Source organism: Argiope bruennichi, chromosome 5, assembly GCF_947563725.1.
Source record: "Argiope bruennichi chromosome 5, qqArgBrue1.1, whole genome shotgun sequence".
NCBI classification, from domain to species: Eukaryota; Metazoa; Arthropoda; class Arachnida; order Araneae; family Araneidae; genus Argiope; species Argiope bruennichi.
The window spans coordinates 52,058,443-52,084,811 of NC_079155.1; the positions used below are offsets into that span (position 1 = coordinate 52,058,443).

A 26,369-nucleotide genomic window follows, 5' to 3' on the forward strand; every position below is an offset into this window, starting at 1 on the left:
TGGAAGTTGCAAGGAATTCTATTTCTGTTCGGTCTCGGTGCAATTGACACTATCTAAATTTTGCAAATAGGAGTTCGTCGAAAACGGTATTTTATCTATTACTCAGCAAATATAAATTATTTTTTGGTAATTTTTTTTTCACGCGGGATTAATATTTTCTTGCTGATGAACTATAAAAAAATTTCTTCGTCAATGAATAATTTCTAGATAGAGTGAAACGTTCTATTTACTGATTGGTGTTTAAGAAAAAGGAAGCTCTGCTTTAAATTTAATTAGGAAACTCGGAAGAATATACGATATCACTGTTCTCAAGTTAGTATTATTTATTATAAATCGTGAAATAAACATATGGATATTTTTCTTATAATTATATATAAATGAATTTTCCTTTTTTAACCGGTTTGATTATTTTCGCCGGTATTTGCAGATTCATGTTTTAATTGATAATTAATTTTATCTATAAATTTATTGGTTATTGAAATCTATTTATTTATGATGTTATATTTTTTATTGAGGAATCGTTTAAGTAATTATTCAAGTTGTGTATAATTTTTTTAAAAATAACTTCATATGTTCTTTTGATAATAAAGCCAATTATAGTGTACTGGCTTCAGAAAGGTTTGCAAATTTGTATAGTTTTCAGAAAAAATTTATAATTCAGTATTTCATAAATAAATGCACATATTTAAAATTTTTTATCATTTATTCTTGTGTTAACTTTCGAACTTACTCTCATGATGGAATTTCTTTATTTTGATTTTATAAATCTTTTTTTTTTTTTTTTATTAAGTGGGTGAAATATTCAAAGAAATAATATTGCAATATGCTCAATAATATCTGCTAAATTTTTACTTATTCTTTATAAAAAATGTTTTTTTTGTTGTTGTTTATAGTACATTCAAATGCATTATAGTAATTTTATTATGGAATAATTGCATTTTATAATTTTTTCCCCATCTTCCATGCCTCACAATCCTTTTTGAAGGCTTAAAAAGTTATAAAATTCCCTTTTTGCAGCAAAACGTTTAGCTACCACAAATGGCAATATCAGTTGGGAAAATATATATAATTGAAGTATTAATAATGATGAATAAAAAGTAAATATAGTTTATCTTGTATATATATATGATTATGTGTATGAAATTATGAATCATGCTTTTTTAAATTTATATTTATTGACATGAAAGAATTAAACTGAGCATGTTCTCTTGCCTCTTGTCTTATTTCATTTTGGACTTGGAATTCATAATTTAAGAGACTTAATTACCTATACTTTAGAAAATTAGCTAGTTCTTCTCATTAATATGTATCTGTACAACTTCAGAATTTCATATTTTTAAGAAATTTTGTTATAAATATTAATAATTAAAATATAGAATATTAAAAAATGAAGTATCATATTTAATAGAGGAGACTCTTGATCAATGTATTGTTCCATAAGTACTAACTTCTGTATCAAACCAATCAAAATATATATGAAATAACTGGTTTAGATCTCTTCATACGAATACAAAAAAAATGAATAATACTTGATTAATCAATGTTGAGATATTCTTTACATTTACTTAAAGGTGATATACCTGTATTTTTTAAATATGCATCATTATTCAAATTACCTTAACAATAGTGAAAAAAAGCTAATTCCACCAAAAATTATTTTGAAAGTAATGAGAATAAAATCTTTCACATTTCGCTAATTGATCAACTTTTTCCCTATCCTTTTAAGAAATAAAAATGCTTATAATATATAGGCATGAAATAGATTATATTGAGCAAGATAAATGTATGAAAATAGTTAATTAATATTGTTCTCATATTAGCTTAAATTTTCTTGAAATTCCTTATCGTATAAAAATGTGTATTAAAATTCTTATTGCATGTTATTTGATTGTTAAAGCTTATCTCTAATGCAAATATATGTGTGTGAAATGGAGTTATTAAAGTATGACACTTAATAGATTCTAAGAAGCATTTAGTGTATAGTTCTTCTAATTTATATTAAATTACAAATAACTACATTAAAAATTTATTAGTGAATGAAAATAATTATGTATCCAGATTAGCAATCAATAATCTTCCCTTATTTTATTTATTTTTAGATGACTAGATGTATTTTTACTATAATTATATTAATTTAAGACAGTTTTAGAACCATGTTTTCTTTAATATTATAATTATCATATATAATCATCATATATTTACAAAAAATCCATGGCATGACCATTGCAGACATAAAGGTTATTAATGACTTTGCTGCCAATTTAGGAATGCTAAGAAAACAATTTTTTATACTTTTATTTTTCATATTTATAAAATCAGATATGAAAAGCTTTATATAATATATTATTGAAACTTGTTATGCCAATTAATAGAAGGCCAAGTGTTCTACTAATTGGTCTTTCATCCTTAAACGATTTAAGCAGGAGATTAAGAATATTAAACTATTAATTTTTTTTATTTCGCATGAAGATATTCACATCTTAAAATATTAAGGGAAAATAGTATTTAAGTAAAATTTTATTTCAGCTATGAATCTGTAGTATATTTTGTAATTATCTTTCTTTAATGTTGTTTTCTAACTTTTTTATTATGTAAATTTAATTAATCAATGCAAAAATTAATCAGGTCATATGTTAATCATATATTCTGATTGCGATTAGAGTATGAATTCTTTTGTCCCTAACATCTCACTTAATTGAAAAATAAAACATATAAAAATAAAACATTGTTTTTGATCATACTACTTTAATGAAACTTAAATGTGACTGAGGTTATCTATTGTTTTTAATCTGAAAATGTTTTCAGTTTTTCTTTTTATTCATCATAATTTAATGAATGTTTAGATTCTTTAAAGTAAATAAAGATTGCACCAAAGTATTTTATTGCAAATTAAAATCTTATTAATGACAATATTGTGAGTTACATGCTGTTTTTACCCCTTTTAAGTTCTTGGAATCCGAATTCGCCCTTGTTGTTAAATGTATACATCTCTTTTCGTTTTTCCTTTCACCCCCTATTTTGATTAAATAAACAAATCCTGAGGTGTGCACCTGTGTAGTTATAACAGGTGCACGCATATTCCATCATTTTCATTAATAAGTTGTTTGAGAGCAAATTGGCCTATTAAAGAGATTTTTACTGTAGTATGCCAAATTGTAATTAATTGTGTATGTAATTATTTTAATTGATTGCATAAAATCATTTATATTTATTTTTACTTCTACTTGATATATATATATATATATATATATATATATATATATATATATATATATATATATATATATATATATATATATATATATATATATATATATATATATATATATATATATATACCAGTATTTAATTAATTTCTCTCTCTCTCTCTCTCTCTTATGTAGTTTGTCTGAAAATTTTATAAGGTTTAAGGTTATATATCAATGTTTTGTCTTTTAAAATGTTCATCCTTTGAGGCAATAGGCTTGTTTCATCTCTGTTTGTTTTATTCAAAACATCTATGGAAGTTCTGAGGAATGATATTCTTCAGCTATGATTTTTTCCCTTTTTATTTCCTTTAGATTATTGCAAAGTAGTGATGCTTCTCCAGTAACATTTTGCATTTCAGAAATAAAAAAAATTTTCTCCTAAAGGCTAAATGTGAATTTTAGATAGAATTATCTTATTTTATGAACTAGAAATTTGCTAACCATCATTGTTGGAATTTGCAGAACTTTAGCTTGCAGCTTTCTTAATTCAAAATATTTTGTAAGAATCATGATATAATTTTCACTAATTAAATTTAACAACATTTTCCTGTAGTAAATTATCTTATCAAAAAACACTAGAGACCTTTCGCATTTTATGTTTTCACCAACTAATGTGATTGGTGAGCATCGTAGCCTTATAATCTTCATTACCACTAGAAAGTTTGATTTATTTGAGAAGAGCTATTTTCTTAATTATCTTATCTTAAAAAAGAACTATCAACATTCCATATATTTCCTAAAAGATATTTTATTGTTTAGTTCACCAACATTACTTACATTATTTGTAAATGTGATGGTTAATCTTTCCATCTGTTCATTGGTCTTCATCATTTACAAAAACAGAAAGAAGCGAGTTCTCCCAAGTAAATTCTTTTATTATCTATTTGCTTACTTTGATTAATATTCTGTTATGCTTTAACTAATAAATAAAATGGTGTAGGCTGACAAACATTTCAGGACTCTTCAAGTAGCTCTGATAGGATATATTTATTAATGTATTTGTAATTATGAAAGAAAGCCTGTAATAAAGAATTTTTATTTCATTTCACCTTTTCAGTTCAGTAAAATTTCTTCATAAAACAAGTTAATCTTTGAAAAATGTTTTTAAACTATTACAATAATTGTATTGCTGGTCCAACCATAAATTTTTTTTCAAAAAATTTATTTTCTAAATAAAATCTGTAAATCGGAAAAGAATCCCCGTCAAAATGAAAAACTCATGAACTTGTTATTTGCTTTTTTTTCCGCCAAATTCTCTCTCCTCTTATGTCCAAGTAATTAATTATATGTTCTCTTGCTATTTTGATAGTGAATTGGGATATACTTTTTGAAATAACTTATGCATATTTCTCATTTCTTTATATATGCTCTTGGTCTCCATATATGCAAAACTCATTATGTATTATTAAAAAATATATATATTATTCTTACTTTGAGTCTAAGAAAGAATTTTTATTTATCTTATAACTAAGGTAGAGTTTTAATGTCTATGTTATATAAGTAAATATTGAAAAAAAATTGTAAACTGGAAGTATCAAGAAAATTTAGGCTGTTGTTTCTCTGAGATTATATGTGCCTCCTTTTATTCTTACAAATATCACCTTCTGTTTACCAGTGGTACTTTTATTTACTTCTAAAATATCATTATATAGGTAAAGGGGTATTTTTTAAAGAACAAATAATTTTCTTTTCCCCTAAAGTTTTTTTTTTTTTTTTTTTGTCAACATATAGTTAAGCAAATTTAAGTGGAGAAACCAATCTTGTGGCCCTAACCTCTGATCCAATTTTGCTAATATTTTTCACAATCTTGATTATTTGCATGTCCATGACCCTTTGATTTGTCATCAGTAGTCACCTGCTCCCTCTTCCATTTTCAAAAGAAATGTTGCAGGTATTATTTCATTATATATTCTTTTTGAGAGAAAACCATAATGACCACTATCTTCATTTTGTTTTTTCCACTTGAAAGATTGCAATTTTTAAATATATCAGCAATGGTCACACCTGTTCCTCTATGCCCACCATTTCAAGAGCCATCTCGAATGATGAAATTGGCAGAGACCATAGCTTCAATTGCATCTGATTTCCCCTCTTTGCATGTTTAGCCAATCAATCAGAAAGCTCTGTTTATTGTGGAAATATAGTTTGAAATAATATTTTCTTTTGTTGAGTGATAAGGTGAAATTCATTGATTTTTGTATATCATTGTGAAATTAATGTTATAAATATTGCGGATGGAATTTTGTTTATTTTTAATTGTACTTTTAATTGTTGTTCTGTTTTTAGAAGCTGCATTTGGAACAATGTTGTTCAGGTACATTGTTCTTCTTCTCTGTGTAACATTAGCTTTATCACAAGAAGATGCTCAAGATTTTCCAGATCAGGATCTCGACATTGATGCAGAACAAGTTAATCCAAATGAGGTAATTTTTTTTTGAATATCTATTATTATAAGTATATTTTTTTATATGTGAAGATTAAAATTAGTTTATTCTAGATTTGCTGTTATACTTTGTGTGAAATATCATTAAAATCTAAAAATTAATTGAAACATTTTCATACATTCATTGAATGCATAAGAATAAATTTAAATTTTTTTTTATATATCCCATTTGGAGAAAATTTCTATGCTTTCCCAAAAATATAATTTGAAACAAACTATCTATATATAATTAATTATTTATTTTAGTTTATAAATAAGATTCACATTACCATTTTATAAATTTTTTACATTTGTTTATGATATAGATGTTGTCCTCTTAAAAAAAAATTGGGAGGAACAAGGAAGCCTGCACTGTATCCTGTAACAAGATTTGCTAATTTACCATTTCAAGGGAGGGGAAGTCATAAAAAGGCAAAATGCCAATAATAATTTATTATTTGTGGTTAATGTTAATTTCACAAATTCAAGTGAATGGTGCATTTGCAGAAAGACAGCTTCTTCGGAGATTCCGAGTTTGAATTGATAAGAGTTATAAGTGGTATATCATCAGCTAGAAAATATTTCTTAGATGATGATTTACCAATTTTAACAACGTGCTCTTATCCGCTCAACTGGAGTGCTGAGTTTTGGAATAATGGGCCAATTCTATATTCGAAGCAAATAAGAACCTATTCATAATCCTGAATCACTCTCATCAATATTCTATTCTTTTTATATTACTGGGTGAAGTTTGGTAAACTGTCGAATTTAACCTAAATTAAATTTGGTAATTAACAATATAAAGAAAAGTTGTATATTCCTATTAGTTAACATAGTCTTTTTTTATATTATATGCCTATTTTGTTTATTTTATGGATTTCATATTTTTTTCTTTTTAGAAACCTGATGTTCCTGAAGTAGAGATAGAAGAAATTCCTTATAGCACACCACAGCCAATTGGTAATGCTTATATAGCTGAGCATTTTGATGATCGTGAAGCATTTGATAAAAAGTTAGTGTCTAGTATTTCATGGTTAAAATATTTTGATGGAAAATTTTAATAATTTTGCTGGATTAGTTAAGAAAATTCTTTGTTTTGCTTCCATTAAAAAAAAATGTTTCATTATTTTTTAATTTATTATTTCCCAATCTGTATTAGTGCAGTTTATAATTTGTAAATTTGAGTAGAAATTTACAATTTCTTAATGTATAAAGGCATAGTTTGAATACGTTCATTTTTGTTATTCCCTTCAATGGAATGGATACATATGAAGTCAAATTTGGAAGACAAACTCGATTGTACATCTGGCATTGCGATTAGACTTTGTTCCTTATACATGTGCCTATCAATTTTGAATAGAAAAATTTGTTGCTCAGTTTTTAATTATTAGAGAATAAAAGAAAAATGCAATTGCTTTTTTCTTGTTTCTGTTAACAATTTTGAATTATCAAAAGTATGGTGTGTAAAAATTTGTTTGCAAATTCTTAAGTTTGTATTCTCTTGTATCATTCACTCTATTTCCATTTTCTTTAAGACATAAGTCTATCCAATACATTGATATACATGTTCGTTAATTGATTAATAAGAATTCCGATAAGGAATTTAAAATTTATTAAATACATTATAAATTATCAGAAGATGTAAATGGAGTTACAATTTACATTTATTCTAATGTAAATAGAAACTAGTCTGAAATAAATTAAAGTTTAAAATGTAATGAAAAGCTTAAAAAGAACTAATGGAAACTTTGTTGTAAAAACTAATATTTTATTACATAATGAATTTTTAAGCAAAAAATATCTTCTTCAAATTGCAAAATAGTTTTTCATAACATTATAAGCAGCAATTATGTTGCAGATTGCAAATTTGAAAAAAAAAAAAAATGGCACACTTTAAGTGTGCCATTTTTAAGTGTATCGCATGCTTCAATTAACTTTTTTTTAAAATTATAACTTTAAAAAAAATTAAAACTGGTTTATAATCCTCTGAAGCATATCAAACATGCGAGGAAAAGTTTTAAACTTGGCCTGTAAAATATATACCTTTAAAGAATCAATTTATTTTTCGGAAAATAATTACATAATATCATCCATAATTGATTTTTTTTAAATGTTTACAAGAATAATGGATTTCAATAAATATATGTAATAAAATGTTTATTACTCTAAAACAAATTTTTACTTTTCCTTTCCCCTATCTTTATAGATGGATATCTTCTGAAGCCAAGAAAGAAGGTACAGAAGAAAGTATTGCTAAATATGATGGTAATTTATATTCATGATATTATAATCTTTTGTAGTTTTTTTTAAAATGAGTAATTTTTTTTCAAAATTGAACTTGGATCCTTCGTTATTGATCTTATATATTTCTGTAGATATGTATAAAATAATTTTAATTCATTTAATTCATTTTTCAATAAATTTTCTGAAACTATGGGTTGTAACCTCAAATGAAACTGCATTGAACAATATTAAGATTTCCAAAATGATTATGTATTTTTCTTTGGAACCTTCAGTGCTTATGAGTAAAAGTTCTTAAGAAATTAATTTAAAAATTGGTTTGAATTAAATTTCTTTGACATTAATTATTCATTTGTTATTATTATTAAAAATTTTCCAATTCTGGAGTTGCTATGAAATATTTTGGATTAAAATTGAGGATTTGAAATGTTTTTCTTTTTCAAAAGAAAAGTTGTTGTGAATATATGCAGTAACTATAAATGTAATATGTGGGAGAAGTGAGAAAAAGAAAAGTTGGATAATTTATTTAATCAGTTTGTGTCATAAAATGCAGGGGAAATAGTTTTGTCATTTTATCTTATGTGTTATTATATGTGTATGCAATTATGTAGTAAACTACCTCTATGACCAAGAGTTGATAATCTTTATTTACTAATGTGGGAAATGGATTGTTAATAAGAATAACAATAGCTTGAATAAATTTTTTAAAAATATTTTTACTTTTATAATAGGTAGAAAAAGTCTATCCCTTACTAGGCTTTGCTTATCCCTTTCATTGAATAAGGCACAATAATGTTTTTGGTTTGAAGTCCTGACTACGATAGGTAGAAAACTTCCTGAAAAAAAACCTCTTGCTATTTTTAGAACTCATTTTATAAAGTTTTTTTCCCTTTATGTGAGTTTTTAATGTAAAAAGTTGAAAACAAATACTTTTATTCTCTTCAGTGATTTGTTATTATTCTATCATACCATCTTTATTATTAATCTTTTTTTAGTGATAGCTTTTATTACTTTCTCAAAGATTCTGAATATCTGGTGATCTCAATTTTTGTAAAATATGAATTGTGAAGTAAAATATTTTGCAGATTTTAATTATATAAAGATATTTAAAATTATCTTTATAATATATTTGGGAAAAATGCAATGAAAAGAATATTTTGATATTTTATGAAACTATCATTTTAAAGCCTCATCAACTGTGTTCTTTCCGATAAAGCAAATAATATTGATTTTAATAATTAAATGCACAATTGAGCCGTTTATTTTGAAAATTGAGCAAGTCCATTTTTTGTTATTGCATATATTGCATTTTTTTGTTATTGCATATATTGCATTTTTTTGTTATTTCATATATAAATGCAAACCTTTAAATATATATTTAAAGGTTTGCATTTAAATAAATTTTAAAATATTGGTAAGTATTAATAGATATGTTTTTTGTATTTTGTGGTACCAGATAATGTAAGTTTATAATCCAATAGTGCTTACAGTACTGACTAAAAAAATAAGAGTTTTAACATAACTAAATGGACTTGCTTCACTTTTAAAATTAATGAATTATTGTAAACGTTCATTTAATTGGGAAATATTTCAGTTGCATCAACCTTTTTTTTTTTTTTTTTTTTTTAATAATAAAAGCAAAATACTATTCAAAAATTTATTAATATTTATTTGATAAAAAAAATGAAAGTGAAAGAAAACAGAATATCCTTGTAAAAAATATAGCATAACAAACATTTCAGTTTTATTAAGAATTTCAATGAAATTATACATTTTCAATTTATACGTAGGTATAATTAAATTGAATTTTATTCATGATTTACATTTTAAAATGTTCATGATGAACAGGAGGTATATATGGTAATAAATCCATGTCCTTGCATTTTTCAGATGTAATAGGGCTCTTTTTACATAAAAGATAATTTTATATTTCTGAAATTACTTGGTCTTCCTCACTGTGGTGGCAAATCGATAATTTTTAATTCAGCATCTTGTTCTATTGAAGTTTTATTGAACATTTTGTATGATGCATCTCTTGTAAATCGATCCAGCATATAGTTAAACAATTCACCATTTCTCCATTGGTATTTTTCGTTCTTTTTAAAACTGTTTTCTCCGAAGGTTGGGTTGAAAATAAATGTCTGTGTTTAATTTCATGTACTAAATATTTATGTTTCCGACAATTTCATATTACTTTATAGTAATCGTGGGAAATATACAAAGAAATGATTTTCTGGACTGCCATTTCTACCACTCCAAAATCACGATCATTCGGTAAATTGAATGTCCGGACAACAAAAATTTGTGATCAATAATATTTATTTCATTGTCTATTGGATTGAACAATCAGTGTTGGGAGTAAACATATCATTATCGAAACACAAAATTAAGATATACCTTTTATTATTTTAGAAATATTGTACAGGCATCGATTTTTATTATCAAAGATAGATAGAAACACCCTAGATTTCAGACATGATGTCAAACAGCCACATTTGCTTCACCATACAGCAAGCGGAGCTAAATTTTGCCATAATATATTCAGTCAAAAATAATTTCAATCTAAGATGGACTTGCACCACTTTCAAAATAAACAGATTTTCGATGCTGTTAAGAGCTAAAACTTCCAACGCCAAAATACTAGAATCTAAATTTTTTAATTTTTTATACGCATGAAAAGATCATAACAGGTTTTATTTATAACTACCATTATTTCTTTTTTTTTTTTCTTTTTTTTTTTCAAGAATGGACGCCCCATTTTTAAAATAAATGGCTCAATTGTTGATTACACATTAGTTTAGAAATTGCATAATGTTTAATATGCTCTAATGCCATGAATTCAGCTTCATTTATAGATCTTAGAGTTCAATTTTGTTTTCCATAAAAAATCTGTCATTTATGAAATTGCTTGTGTGAATTACGTAGAGACTTAAAATACCATATCTTTGTAATGTTAAAGTTTATTAAATGGAGTTAATAGAAGATATCATTCGACCCTAATTTAAAACTGCACTGTCCATCCCCAATAGCCTATAATTTACCTTTGAAATGGTATTGATATAAATTCAGAACTTCAATTTCAAAAATTTTAACTAATGAATATATTCTGATTTTTCATTTGCAGGTAAATGGTCTGTTGAAGAGGCTGAGAGAAATGGTTTAAAAGGAGATTTAGGACTTGTGTTGAAGGTACAAAAATATTTTCTTTGCTTTTACTTTAAATGCATTAAAGTTTAGAAAATTCTTAATATTCATTCTCTTTACAGTCTAAAGCTCATCATCATGCTATTTCTGCAAGGCTGGATAAACCTTTCTTGTTTGACAATAAACCTTTCATTCTTCAGTAAGTGCTTGTGCTGATAATAATGTTAAAGCTTATAATTAACCTTTTAAAAAATTCATTAACCAGAATATACACAAAATTGCATAGTTTGCATTTTATTTATTTTTTTACTTTTAAAATGCAGTATTAAAAATATACATTTTTCTGGGAAAAACTTAATGGCATAATATTTTATGTAGCATATGTGTGCCATTTAAATTCTAAGGAGTTATTTTTACGAACTAATTGGAGCATCCTATTATAGATATGAAGTAAGGTTTCAAAATGGCCAAGAGTGTGGTGGAGCCTATTTGAAACTTCTATCTCAAGTACCAGACATGGATCTTCGTACTTTTCATGATAAAACTCCCTACACACTTATGTTTGGTCCTGACAAATGTGGAAATGATCATAAAGTAAATGAACTATCTATTTTTTTAGGAAACTTAAGATTTTTGTCTAGATAACTAGGACTAAAATTCATGTTTATTCCCCCTTCCAGTTACACTTCATCTTTAGACACAGAAATCCAAAAAATGGCAGCTTTGAAGAAAAACATCGGAAACGTTCCTCTGCAGTTCCTAAAATTGATGATATTTTCAAAGACAAAAAGCCTCATTTGTTTACTTTAGGTAAATAATCTGTTTTTAAATTTTCTAAAGCAATATTCTTTATATTATTTACATAAAAAACTGAATGGATTATAATTATGTTTTTTAGTTATTAATCCTGACAATAAGTTTGAAGTTCTATTGGACAAACAGAGTATTCACAAAGGCAGCCTCTTAGAAGATTTTAAGTAAGTTATATGTATAATTTTTTAGATTTTTCTGTCAGTATATTTTCATTTCATAAATAAATCTTTTATTGACCTTATAAAAAAGTTTTTTAATCTTCTATTGATATCTAATTCTGTTCAGTCTACAGAATATTGTAATAAATGAGAATTTATCATTCAGGAGCAATTTTCTGTTTTAAATGTGTATATATAAACTGTTGCTCATTATTTGGTTGCCTGACAAATTTGTTTAATTGAAATTATTCACTCTTGGAATAAGCATAAGCTTTGCCTTGAGCATTATTTTGTGAATTAGATTCATATACATTAAAAAATGATTTATGTAATAGAAGTTAATGAAAACTCCTGAAAAAGTTTAATTTTATATATGATTGGAAGCTTTTTATTTTATTATTTTCGGTTTTACCATAATTGAATAATTTGATTTATAACTAATAATTGAAAGTAATTTTTTTAGAAATTAAATCACTGTTTTGTTATACCTTTTAATTTGGAAACCTTCTTTTGATTAATTAACATAAGAAAAGCTGACAACTTTTTTTCTTAATATGTAGCCCTCCTGTTAATCCTGAACCTGAAATTGATGATCCTAATGATATGAAGCCTGCTGATTGGGATGAAAGAGAAAAGTTAGTTACTTTTATTGTGTTTGCCTTTTTGAGATTTAAATATAACTGGTATCAGTTTTAAAAAAAATATTAGTTTGTATTAAAATTAAACTTTTTTAATTAGATAGTAATAAATAATAGCTACTGATACTATTCATTCTTTTAGTATAAAGTTCAAAATTCTTTTTATATGTTAAAAAACAAAGTAATTAATTACATAATTGTATTAATTTCTATGATCTAATTATAGTTAACCAGATATTAGCTGATCCACAAGTTAGCTACATCTAAAGTAATGTTATCTGAAGGATTCAGCTGACATTTAGTTTACTTTTATGAATTTTTTTGTAATTTATATTAATATTTTCATTGTTTATTCATTTATGGGAGATTCTCATCTATTTTATTCCTAATGTTAACTTTGTATATTTTTTCCCCCCAGGATTCCTCATCCTACTGCTACAAAGCCTGATGATTGGTAAGAATTCCTTTTCCTAAAAACCTCCATTAATTTATGAATAGAATTTTCTGTATTCTTATATTAATTCTCCAAAACAGAAATTAATATTTTTCATTAATATACTAAGTTCAATAAAATGCTTTGATTCCTTGAAGTAAAACAAATAGTAAAAAATTATTTGTAAATTGTTTTTTAGTGTTCATAGTATGCACATAGATGCACATTCAAATCAATAATTTTTAGCATTTTATGTTTTAAAGGGATGAAGATGCTCCTCGACAAATTGTAGATCCAAATGCTCGCAAGCCTGATGGTTGGCTTGATGATGAGCCTGAACTTATTCCTGATCCAAATGCAGAAAAACCTACTGATTGGTAGGTCTAGTTTTTAATTTTCTAGTAATTATATTAATAATATTAATGGAATAAGTATGAAAGCATTTCCTGCTTTCTCTAGTTTTATTTTAGTTTTTTTGATATTACTTAATACTGAATTTAATAATAGTGCAGTTGTTTATTTCTTGTACTTATTATTGTTTTCGATATATATATTTTTCACCTCCCTTAGGGATGATGAAATGGATGGAGAATGGGAGGCTCCGTTAATCAGTAAGTGACTGACAAGATTCCTAACTAGTTTACCTTCAGCCCAATTTGTGCATATATATTATAATAATCTGCTCTGTCCATTATAGATAACCCAAAATGTGAAAAAATTGGCTGTGGAAAATGGAAAGCTCCAATGATTGACAATCCCAAGTACAAGGGCAAGTGGAGGGCTCCATTGATTGATAATCCTAATTACAAGGTACTGTTTATGGGATAACTGAGGCTTAAAACAAATTATAGAATAATATACAAATGTAAAACACAAAATTAAATTGGTGCATTTTAAGATACTCTTATCTATCTTAAATTAATCCAAAAAAAAATCTTAGTTCGTTATTAATGTCATATATGTATGTATGAATATTTTATGTTTAAATAGCTTTTCTTCTACATGAAAATGTGTAATCATCATTGTTATTTTTTCTGAACTAGAGCACATAAAATAATCATTACTTCCATCAGAATATTTGAGGCTTTTATTAATTTTAACGAATTACTTCTGAAACTGGAATTAGTTTTAATTCACTTTTAGTATCATTCTGCTGTTATTCGAATTGTAACATTCCATGTATTGTATTTCATTTATTCACTATTTCTGCATAGTCCATTGAGAATTAAGGAGGAAACTATAATTTGTTTAACTAGTAATTGAACATCATGGGAAATATTAAGTTAGCAAAATAGATATACAAAGTTTCTCATTGTTAACAAAAACTGATTGTTACAATAAACATTCAACATGAAAATGCTTAAGATTTTAATGGATGTACCATTATTTTATCTAAGTGGAAATGTGCAAATTTTCTTTTCTAGTGTAAAAAAGAGTTTATATTGATTTTATTTTTTAAAAAAATTTAAAACAAAAATTATGAAATAACATGGAAAGTATTATTTGTTGTTGTTTTAAGAACTTTTGTAATAATTAAAAAGATATTACTTGTAGACTTATTCTGCAATTATTTTTGCCTCATTTAGGGAAAATGGAAACCAAGAAGAATTCCTAATCCTCATCATTTTGAAGACAAATATCCATACAAGATGACTCCTATTGTGAGTACTAACTTTTGCATTTATCATATTATCCTTCTGATACAAGATAGTGAAATTTCTGATTACTTATCACACCTTTTAATTTTTTGTACATGTGCATTAAAATAGCACAGAAAAGTGAGTATTTTAAAATTGTTTGATTCTTTAACCATTAAAAATCCATAATTTTTTTAATTTGTATATTGTAAATTTACATACATTATAAACCTAAAAGGTGCTGAAATTTCCATTCCTTGCCATCAACCTATGAATTATGGTTATATCCTATTATTATGAAGAATTCATAATTACAAAACATACTGAATATTGATTTCACTCGGATATTAAATAGAAATATCAATTTCATTTTTTGTGTGTACGGGGGGCGGGTTTAAATTGTGACAATGTTGTTGCAATCAGTCTGAAAAACTCTTACTTTTATTTATTTTTTTCCTCCAGTCAATTGTTTTGTAAAATATCTTCCATATAAATATGCTGAATAATATATTTTTCAAAAATACAGTGCAAAAAAATATTTTTCTTCATTCAGTTAAAAAAAAAAAATTATTATAGTTTTAAATTGTTTATTAGTTTTGAAAATCTAGTATCTTTGATTCCTATTAATATTGAGTGTGTAGCATCATGAAAAATGCTTAAATTTGAAAAGAATTTTGTAAGCACCTTAAAAGTGCTTAATTTTGAAAAAAAGTCCTTAAAAAGTGCTCAATTTTCTCAAAAATATTGAATGTACTTGCGTTCATCAATCACATAAAATCTGGTATGGCTTTAAATTAAAATCTTATCATAGGATTTTCGGTGATTGTGATTTCTTTTTTTTTAATGCCCCTATCCATTTGAAAATTAATATTTGCCTAACCAATCTCAGAAAAAAAGAAAAAAACTTGCTAGATCTGGTACTTAAAAATTTTAAAGTAATGAAAGTTTTTCAAAACTTATTCTTCAGGGTACAGATTCTTTCATTTTTTCCCTGTTTTTGTCCCCGTCTGAATGCACTATTTTTTTTTTTTTTCTCTTCCTTATCTTAATAATTTTGGAAAAATAGTATTTACACAATTTATAATATTTTTTATTATAATGTTTGTCCTTATTTTATCATCAATTTTATGGCAGATTTGCTAGTCTTATGATGGTAGCCATTGAAATCTGAACCCTCCATCCCAGCCATGCTGAATCTTATATGTTGACAAAGATCACAAATCATTATTGTTATAAAAATGTACTTAATTTTTAAATATTGCTTGCTTCCCCCCCCCAAAGGTGAAAAGACATTTGTTTTATAATAGAAGACACTATGCAAATACAGAAATAATTATTAAAGCTTAAAAAAATTATTCTTTTTGATAGAAATTATGCATTATTATAAAACAGAAAACATCCTATTTTTAGAAAATATAGATTTATATATGCATCCATGTGCAAAGAAGCCTTTTTTTTTTTTTTTTTTTGGAAGGGGGGGGGGTAAGATGTTTAAAAAGTTCTTAATTTCTGTAGCAATCTCTCGCTATGCATCTGAATAATCAGTTTAAATCAATATTCATATAAAAAAAACTTACTTGGTTAAAAAGAATTATTTTGAATATATTGGCAAATAAGACATTTTTCTTTATTATTGTATTTATTTAAAATTTAAGATAGCTAATATATTACAAAATTTTTTTGAATTAGATTTGTAGTTTAGATTACAATTTGTAAACTAGGCTATAGAATTTATTTTCTTGTTTAGATATTGATTTGTGGGTCACATATTATACAGAAATGTAGAATACATTTTTTTTTTATCAGTTAGTAGATTAGTAAGATAACAGCCATTTTAAATAAGTAACTTTTTTAGACCAAAAAAAGAATCATTAACAAGGGGCTCCTCTCCCCCATTTGGCTTACAAATTTTTAGCTTCAGTTTTCAAAGTTAGATTTAGATAAAATTTATTTTACAAGGAATTGTTTTAATTAATACAAATTACTACAAAATTGGAAGTTTATTTTTAATTATAGGTTAAATTTGAATATTAATTTTATTGTTCTGTTACAGAGGACAAAAAAAATATAATCCCAATAGAGTTGTAAATGAAAAGGAGACTGCAGTTATACGTAAAAAAAAAATTAATAACGACATTATAATTACAGTTCATGTAGAACAATACAACTCTGAATGGTTGGCATTGAAACACTGATCCCAGCATGCAGGAAAGAAGTGGGTGGATTCAGTTTTGTAGAAATAACTAAATTATTGATGGATGCTTGTTATAACCAAGCTTTTTGTGGATTATATGATGCACAGTTCTTTTGCTTTTCAACAGCTCTGTACTAATTTCCTATGTTGTGATCTGATGATTCTGCTATACAAGTTCTACCACGACCAAAATGTGGCACAATTAGTCACATAGTGTGTGCCTGCCTTGAGCATGGCAAGTCTTTGATGTTTTATCCATCCATGTCATAAAGTTGACAGCACCCAAATATAAAGAGTTGTGCGAGGCCTTGCTCTTCATGCACCTCTTTCTTCTTGCAGTAAATTTATGAAGCATGCTCTTTTTCTGTTCAGGGAAATTGGATAACTGCTGTTTGCACAGATTTGGATTAATCCATCACTAAACAACTCTCTGGAAATGAGTAATTAATGATATTGCATCAATATCCTCGTGTGTTACTATATTAACTTATTTGATAAATCCTACTGTAGGTAAGGTATCCTTTTCATTTCGGAATACCTTCTTAGAAGGTGGGAAAATATATCTAAACAATTTCTGTTCTGTCTGTTTGCAATTAGTTCCTAATGAAAAATTAGTTGTTTCAGTAACTTTATACCTATTTGACAAATATGTTTTCAATGTTCATATAATTTATTGATAAAGTGAAAATCTGAATCGTGTAGTGAAATCATGTTAATAATTGTTCATTACAGGCTGCAGTTGGTTTTGAATTATGGTCTATGGTGGATGGAATTATGTTTGACAACATTATAATCACTGATGATCTTTATGTTGCTGAGCATTGGGCTGCTGAGACCTTTGATTTGAAGCGAGAACTTGCAGATAGAGAAACTGTAAGTAATTTAAATGTGAATTTTCAGGCATTTATTAGTTATTCACATTTTTCAATTATAATTATTTAAAGAGTAACTTTAATAGCATAAATTGCTGTATAATTCTTTGATAGATTTTTATTAGTTTTTTCTATATCAGAAATTCATACATAAGAAAAGAACTGGAATATTCTTTTTGAGGTTTACTTAATGAATCGACTGAATGTGAGAATTTGTTGCATGGATACTTAGAAAATTGTTAACTTTTAAAATGTGTGCATATATATATATAATATAAACTGAATGAATATTACAAAATTTATAATTTAAAATTGTATTAAGTATTTGCTGTTTGTTAAACTAATGATGTAAATTTATATACAGCAATATTTGAGCAAGACTTATATATTATATTATATTAGTCTTGTAAACAAAGTTATAAATGCCGTTTTTATCAATCTGGGTTATTGTTTATAATAAAAATATTCTTTTATGCTTAATCTGAACTATAATGTTCTATTTTTATTCACAATAATATTGTTTTGAAAATGATTTTGTTCAATTACAAGCTTTAATTTTTCTCTTATTAACCCTTGTAAATAAACTTTTTATCTATTTGGAAAAGTCAATGTTTCATGTTTATAACATTACAAATAGTGCTAAAAATACTTAAATATACCAATAGATAGTAAAATCCCATCATAAAGAAGTATTGTACTAGATAAATGAAGTTTGAGAGGCATTTGTGTATCTGAAAGATTTCTATTGAAATTCATGCTTTTCGGTCCTTTAGAATATGCATTTATGCAATTTTCTGTCTTTTAAGTTATTGTTATAATTACTTGTAATACAGCAATATGAAATACTCTCAATTCTTAATATAATAATTTGAGTTAAATGTTTAACTATACACTATTTTATAATAATTTAAGTTAAATGATAAACTATACATTATTTTCTTATAACATTTTAATAAAGATGAATAAATCTGCAATGAATTAAAATTGAGTTCATTTGTTCTTTTTTTTAAAAAAAAAAGTGTTTATTTATCAACTTTTGTGTATAGAATTTATGTATGCATTATTTTAAGTATTACTTCTTGCGTTTATTAATTGCTTCTCTCAGTCTTGGTGGAAGTGGATTTTAAGAAAGACGAACAATCATCCTTATCTCTGGCTTCTTTACCTACTATATTGTGCTATTCCTCTTACACTCTACTTCATTCATCTCCGAAAACGTGTCAAAGAGGTATTGAAATGAAATGTCCAGTATGTTTGCTTGATGCAGGCTGCATCTCAAAGCTCTGAGTTAATAGGATTATTCCTAAAGGCTTTTCCACAATGGAGTTTATAGAATAGTTCCTTACCATCATGCTCCATAATGCTTACCATTTCCTTTTTTGAACAATGGTATATTTCTTTAAAGTACTCACATATATAACTATACAATGATATTCAAAAATATGCACTTAAATAATAATTATATCCATAACAAAAATAGGCGCATACATATTTTAAAACTTTATTAAAAATTTCTTTATCAAGTAGAATTTAAATGTAATATATATAACTTTACTTATCTTGGTTATCTTCAACAATATTCTGAAGATGAAAATATATAGTGTCTTTAATTTTTTTTAAGAGAAATTGAGCTTGAATGAAATTCTCATGGGCTCAGGTCAGATTTTATTTTGGAAATTTTACCATTGTGTAATATGGAACATTTTTTTAATAAACTGAATCTTCCCATATAATTGTTATTCAGCATATGTGATGAAATCCTTCCTTCTTTTGCCAGACTACTGTATGGAATTATTTAATAATAGTGTTGCTTTTTTTTTCTTCTCTAGGATAATATGATCACTAGGCTGTTCAAGTACACCAATAAGAATCCTTGGCTTTGGGCAGTTTACCTTGTAGTTATAGGTCTTCCTGTTGTTCTATTCATTAGTTTTTGTTGTACTTCCTCACGTTCCCCTGCTGTTGTTGCTGCTCAGAGGGTATAGTTTATAAGCTTTTCTGCATTGTGTTTTTATCTGTGATTTACATCAATTTATGGTTCATATTTTTCTTATACCGGGTGGGCAAAAAGTATGTAGAATTTTTAAAAATTCATAAAACCCATAAAGTTAAGCAACGATTTGCAGATTTGGCCTCGATAAGTCATGGATTTTTTTAGGTAAAAAAAAAATTCAATCATGAAACAGCCGATTGGTGGTGATGGTATGAATGACTCAGTTAAAAATATGTAAATGAAACAGGTGATTATGATTTTTTTTTCCCCCTTAAATAAAAAAAAACTTCCGTGACTTATTGATGCTAAATCTGTAAACCATTTTTTATTTTGCTTCATTTTATGGATTTTTAGTTTTTACGGACTTTTTTACCCACCCTGTATTGATATAATGCCAAATTTTATTGATTAGAGAGTGATATGATTTTTTCAAATTGTTAGATAGTACCTGTAAAGTATTTCTAAGGGCTTCTAAAATTTATTATTCAGATTAACATTGAAGTAAATGGAAAGCTTCTTCTCTAAAAACTCTTTTAGCATCTTTGGATACTTTAAGTGCAGAAAATGATTGCCCTTATTTTACTACTGATTAAAAACTGTGCAGACTGTAGAATGCTTGATTTTAAGCTGCTTAAAAAGCAATATATATAAAAAATATTAAAAGCAAAATTTTTTCCTCAATATTGAAATTGCTTCAGTCTGTGTGTGTGTGTGAATAACTTGACTGTGTAACCTAATAGAGCTCAAGGTATTTCCTATAAAGATATTAATGATTTTCCATTCTTTTGTTCTTTTAGTTATCAAACTTTATTCATTCGTATTTTGCCTTTTTGTAAGTGACAGATTTCATTATTTTTTAATATTAAATATGTAAAATATCTTCAATGAGTCTGGAGAGTAACTTATCCTCTCATTATACATTTCTTAACCTTCAGAAATATTAAAAATATTAAAAGAATTATTTTGCTATTTTTAAGATTTCATGCTAATGAAGTTTCGCAAAAACTAGCGGTCAAGGAATTTCTTTGTTATAATAAGCTATTCTATTTTCAGTAGAGATCCACTTTATGATAATCCATTGTTTTTTTATTTCTCTTAAATAATAAAGCCCTTCACTTAAATTCCATCTTTGAGGGGGGGGGAATACATATTTTAAATGCATCGCATAAATTATGCATTTCCCTCCCTGAATTCTTAGAATTTTTAAATTGATAAGCTTTAAGCAATTAAATTTTGTTTATTTGACATAAGTAGAGAAAAAAATATAATTAATTATATTAGTTACTTTTTTATTTCCTAGTATTTTATTTTACTAAATGATAGATTATTTTAATAACTTTTTATGAATATCATTTTTTCAGGATCTTGAAAACAGGCGCAAAGTGTATGCTGGAAAAACTTTCACAGGTCAAGGAGATGAAAAATCTCGTGAAGTTCCCAAAGAAGCTACTATAACAGAAGTGAAGGAGGAAGAAGAGGAGGAGGAGGAAGCTCCTGTAGAAGAAGTGGAGGTATTGGACGAAGAGAAAGACAAAGGGGAAGAAGCACAGAAGAAGCCTGCAGCTGGTGAAGATGAAGAAAAAGCACCTGAAGATGATGTAGAAGAGGAAGAAATGATGGCTGATCAGGTAATCTATGTATCTAAAATAATCTGGAAAAATGAAGAACCAATCTCATAACTCCAACCATTGTCTGTTAGTTCTATTTTTATTTCAAAAGAAATTTCATGGCTGGTGTGATCCATCATTCAATTTCAACAATAGAATTTCATTATCTTAACTAATGTTTTGATTTCATGAATTTTCATATTAAAACTCATTATCTTTTGATACAATATCAGTAGTAACCTGTCTCTATCATCCTTCATCTTTGAGAAGAATCTCAAGAATACTTTTTCATTGTGCATTCTTATGAAGAACAACCTTAACCTCATCCCAGTCATTGTACTGATTTCATCTATTCTTATTTCATGTGAAAACTTTTGATTCCTACTTAAGTTGTTGATAGTCACCTACACCCTCTCCATCTTACTGCAAGTTTACTCATTGTCTGTTAAATAAATTTGCTTCTTATCAAAACTTTGAATACAGATTAAAATTTCTGGAATTTTATTTTTGAAATCGGCTCTAAATTATGCCTTAAGAGTTTCTCCTTTAATGTATTTTGATTTTTGCAGTGTTCTTTAAAATTTTCCAAAATATTTAATGAATTATTTAGTATACCTTTAAAACAATATATTATTCATAAAATTGTTGTTTTATTTATTATTAAAAAGATTATTTTTATGGTAGATTCGTTCATCCATCATTTGATAACTAAATTTTATACAGTTATAAATCTTATTACAGATTATATGATAGAATAATATGTTTCAGTTCTTGTGCACTCTTTCACAATTTAAAAATATTTTTTCTTTTTGAATATGAAATCTTTAGAATTGTCTAAAGAATGTCTTAAATTGAAATTATTTTTTTGTTTAAATATTTTACTTTATTTTTATGACAGTGATTATTTTTCAATTTTATTCTCTTTACCAATATGCCTAAATGTTGATAAATAACTGGAAATTCTATTAATATTTAGAAACATGAGCATTTTTTTTTATATCGATTATGTTTTTGATGAGTATATTTTTAAATACATTTTTCTATCATGTGTCTAAAATATGTATTCTAATTGTCACAGCATTGAAAGCTTTTTCCAAAGTTTTTAACATATTTTTTAATACTCTTTGCTCATAATGCTTCATAAATGCTGTTACACTCCATAATACTTCCATTCCATCTGGCAGATCAGTTTTTCATGACATTAGACTTGAGATTTCAAATATTTGATTCACTATTTAATTTAGTAAGTGAAAGGCCTAAATATTTCATTTATATGTGTGAAAGATGAAACAAGCAAAAATTTTCGAAATTAACTTTAAAGAACATGCTTTAACATGCTTCATTGTTGAAGAAATAAAATATTATGACATATTGAGAAATGCAGACATAGCATAAACAAAATACTATTTCAAAACCCTCTTTTCAAGATGACTTTTAATATCATATTTTAATCATTTTATTGGAAGGAAAAAATACAAACATTTTTATATTAAATGAAAATTAGTGAAGTACCTGAAAATTTCCCTAATATTCTGGTAAGTATGTCTATTAAAAGAGATTTATTATTGCAATCAATAAATAATAAAATTGTAGTATATATTGATTTATATTAGAAGGTGTATCATAATGATGAAGTTTGATTATTACTCAGCCCCAAATGTGTGTATTATTTATTCTTTTTTATGAAAATTACTCATTTATTCTTTGATTGTATGAATAGAAGGAATTTGAAATCAGTGTAAAATATTAAAATTAGCTGCATATGCACTTTCTACAAAAATAATGATAATTATGTAAAGTTTTTGTACTGAATGCATATTTTCCACTTACATAATATATTTGTGATTTAATACTATTTCCAAGAGTATATTAAAATTAATAATAATGATTTATCATTCAATTGAAATAATTTTTATTAACCATTATCCTTGTATAACTTACAAATTTTATAGCTCTAAAACTGCTTGTTTCCTTGCCACTCTTTATATAGCCAGTTAATGACTCTTGACTGTATCATATGGTAATAATATTTTGGTTTTTGCTATTAAATATGAAACTATTTCTTTTCTAGGAATCTGATGCAGCAGGCGATTTTCCTCGGCGACGAAGACCGCGTAAAGATTAAATATTTTATTTATTCGTGGGCTGTGGAGAAAGTATGCAAGATCAAGTGCCTAGTCAAATGAAGAAGTAGATATTAGATCTGAAGAGTTTTTTCTCGTCTTATCTATATTGATTGATAAGCTCCATGGCATATTTAGTAACTGTTAGTGAATGATGAGTGTTCGTGGGACTGATTTTTTTTTCTTTTGTACACTTGATTAGAGGTTCATAACTGGGTTGCTGCGATAGGCTTTTAGGACTGAACTTTAACATAAATGTGCGTATGAATGTAAAAATATGTGAAGAAAATTTCCAGAATTTTTACTTAACCTGGTTTCCAGCCACTCACTATGCAACTTAATGGCACCTAAAATATTCTTATATGTAAAAAAATACTATCCATTTTGGTATTCTTTGTACTTATGTGATGTTCATAGCATGTAGGAAAGTAGAAATTGTTTTTCTCATCCCCAAGTTCTTTATTTTATGTTAGAAATTTATTCACAGACAGCTCAGATATATGTTTGTAAATAATATATTTGTTCTTTAATATCTATGCTTATATTCAAAGAAAAAAAAAACTTTTTTCCTCTGTTATGTTATCTGACATGAGTTAATCAAATTATGTTTTGTTTTGTTTTTTGGCAATAGATGTTAATTTTGTTTTATTAAGTTTTAAAAAATATGCTATCTCAAACATATACATCAAAATAACTGCAGTCATGGTTTTACTTCCAAGAACATTTTTAATTAGTTGTTTTAGATGTATAAAATTCGAAAATCATCTTCACACATGTTGCTGGGTGTTACAAATATTTAGCATTACAAAGAACTATACTATTTTGTAAATAGTGAAGTTTCCTGAAATAGCAAAATCATGTTCATTTTAGCTACAGTCTGTTATTCAAAGTCTACTTAGCATCCATTAACTTTTCTTTTCTAAATCATTTATGAACTGTTCCTCCAAAAAAACCCAAGAAATGTTATTGCTACACTGTTCTTTTAAATGATATTGTATATTCTGCAACCAAATGTATAAAGCTTCCGATTTTCCGGAAAACCGTTGTTTCATATTTCTTATTTATTAAAGGGATTTTCTTCCTCCTCCATTCTTGCTATATCTATGCAAATGAACAAATCGTCCTAAATTTAGTGATGTATGACTGAATGTCAGTGGTCCAAAGCTTCAATGCAGGAGGTTGTATGGACAATTGTTTCATAACTTTGTATTAAATTGGAATTCTGTAACAAAAAAAATATGCAATGTTTATATATATTAAGAAAAGCTTTATTTGTACTTTCTTCTGCACTCTCATGTTTGCCACAATATCCTTCATTTTGAATCAAAAACAATGTTGCAAAACAGCTTTGTCATGAAGATGTATTCATAATAAAAGAGAGTGACATGGGAATTTGTTTATTTTTTTCTGTCTGTCTGTACATAGAAATGGGATATGTGCAATGATTGGACTAAAATTTATTATATCTTAAAATTTGGATAAAATTCACTTATAATCTATTAATTAATTTTTTATTAAACTCTCAAATATTACTATTCTGAAATATTTTATTGCCATAATGTTCTTGTTAGACAAATATATCCGAAAATTTGCTTCAAGTAAAGATATTTTTTTAGATAAGTTTTATTTACTAAACATGATATTTTATTTAAAATATTCTTTGTAAAGTAATTTTTGCATAGTATTATCTCAATGAATAAGGATGTTGAATTTCTTTTAACAATTATCTGATATTCTTATTTAAAATTCGGTATAAATAGTTAAAATTATTAGATTTTGGAGATGGTAATGAAAATGTACAGTAATAAATACAATTAAAGTTAATATTCCAGAAATAAAAAGACCTAATAAATTGACAACAATAAAATTATATTACAAGAAATATAACTTATTAATAATGTGTCATGTTTAACTTGCTAAGAGAATAATCTGAAGGTTCTATGTAATAAATCGGTCATGTTAGAAGAAAATGAAATGTTAACATTAATAAGATATATTCCATTTCTGTTTTCTTTGAAATGAGTAAGAAATTTAAGCATTAATCAATTTTAGAAGAAAAATTTCTCTTTTGAAAGTGTATTGTATAAGATATTCTTAAAATCAATAACATCAAACTTCAAAATGTTTCTCCCATAAAATTCCAGTCAAATAGAGTACTCTCTTACAATATTAAGGAATGTGATAAGTATTGTGTAGAGTATGCGATGGAAAATCAATCAAATCATTTGTTGATGGCAATGGGATTTTCTATCAATAGTAAGTTGAATGTTAATAATCCCTATTTATTTGAAAACAGTGAAGATGGAGAGAAATAAGACTTCCACAGTTTTATTTCAACTTTTTTTGTGTGTATCTCGGTGTTCTCTATGGTTGAGTTCTGGAGCAAGAACATATCATTTATATATTATTACATTACTTTATTATATATATTTTTATATTATGATATAACTTTTTATAGAGAAGTTCATCATTTTAAATATGAATGTTGCATTATTATATTTATGAACTATCAAGGTTTATTAAGAAGAGAATGGAATTTGCTGCTTAGATACCCTTAATGTTATTTTTGGGATAGAAATCTGTCAGCCAATAAGACCAGCATTCCGAATTGTGAAAAACACTGAGCTGACTTTGCAAACACTTTTAGTCTAGAGATAATTTTCTTACTGATGAGATTTTGCATGACTTGCAACAAACTTTATATCATATGGCACAATGTCTGTTATACCACATAAGATGTTGAAAGAGTTAACTGGATGCCTTGTTGTTTCACCTATACTGGCAAGCGAAAGATATTCATACCCTATGGAAGATCCCAGGTGTGGTCCTGATTTTGTCAGCCTCAA

General features: G+C 26.1%; 1 protein-coding gene across 1 annotated transcript; it reads left to right on the forward strand.

Moving 5' to 3' along the window:
* On the forward strand, positions 1 to 24,915 carry LOC129968890 (calnexin-like). The gene is made up of 19 exons (XM_056083222.1): positions 1 to 312; positions 5,535 to 5,671; positions 6,570 to 6,682; positions 7,877 to 7,935; positions 11,036 to 11,100; positions 11,178 to 11,254; positions 11,499 to 11,649; positions 11,736 to 11,865; positions 11,954 to 12,032; positions 12,587 to 12,661; positions 13,083 to 13,118; positions 13,361 to 13,474; positions 13,668 to 13,708; positions 13,795 to 13,907; positions 14,684 to 14,758; positions 17,661 to 17,801; positions 19,630 to 19,779; positions 21,155 to 21,421; positions 23,472 to 24,915. Exons 2-19 carry the CDS (start codon positions 5,552 to 5,554, stop codon positions 23,523 to 23,525), a joined length of 1,860 nt encoding a protein of 619 aa, XP_055939197.1. The 5' UTR covers positions 1 to 312; positions 5,535 to 5,551; the 3' UTR covers positions 23,526 to 24,915.
* The last annotated feature ends 1,454 nt before the right edge of the window (positions 24,916 to 26,369 follow it).

Coding starts and splice junctions, on each gene's coding strand:
- LOC129968890 (XM_056083222.1), top strand. CDS start 5,552: ATGTTGTTCAGGTACATTGTTCTTCTTCTCTGTGTAACATTAGCTTTA. Junction 13,475..13,667: donor GCAGAAAAACCTACTGATTG/GTAGGTCTAGTT, acceptor CACCTCCCTTAG/GGATGATGAAATGGATGGAG. Junction 21,422..23,471: donor AAGAAATGATGGCTGATCAG/GTAATCTATGTA, acceptor TTTCTTTTCTAG/GAATCTGATGCAGCAGGCGA.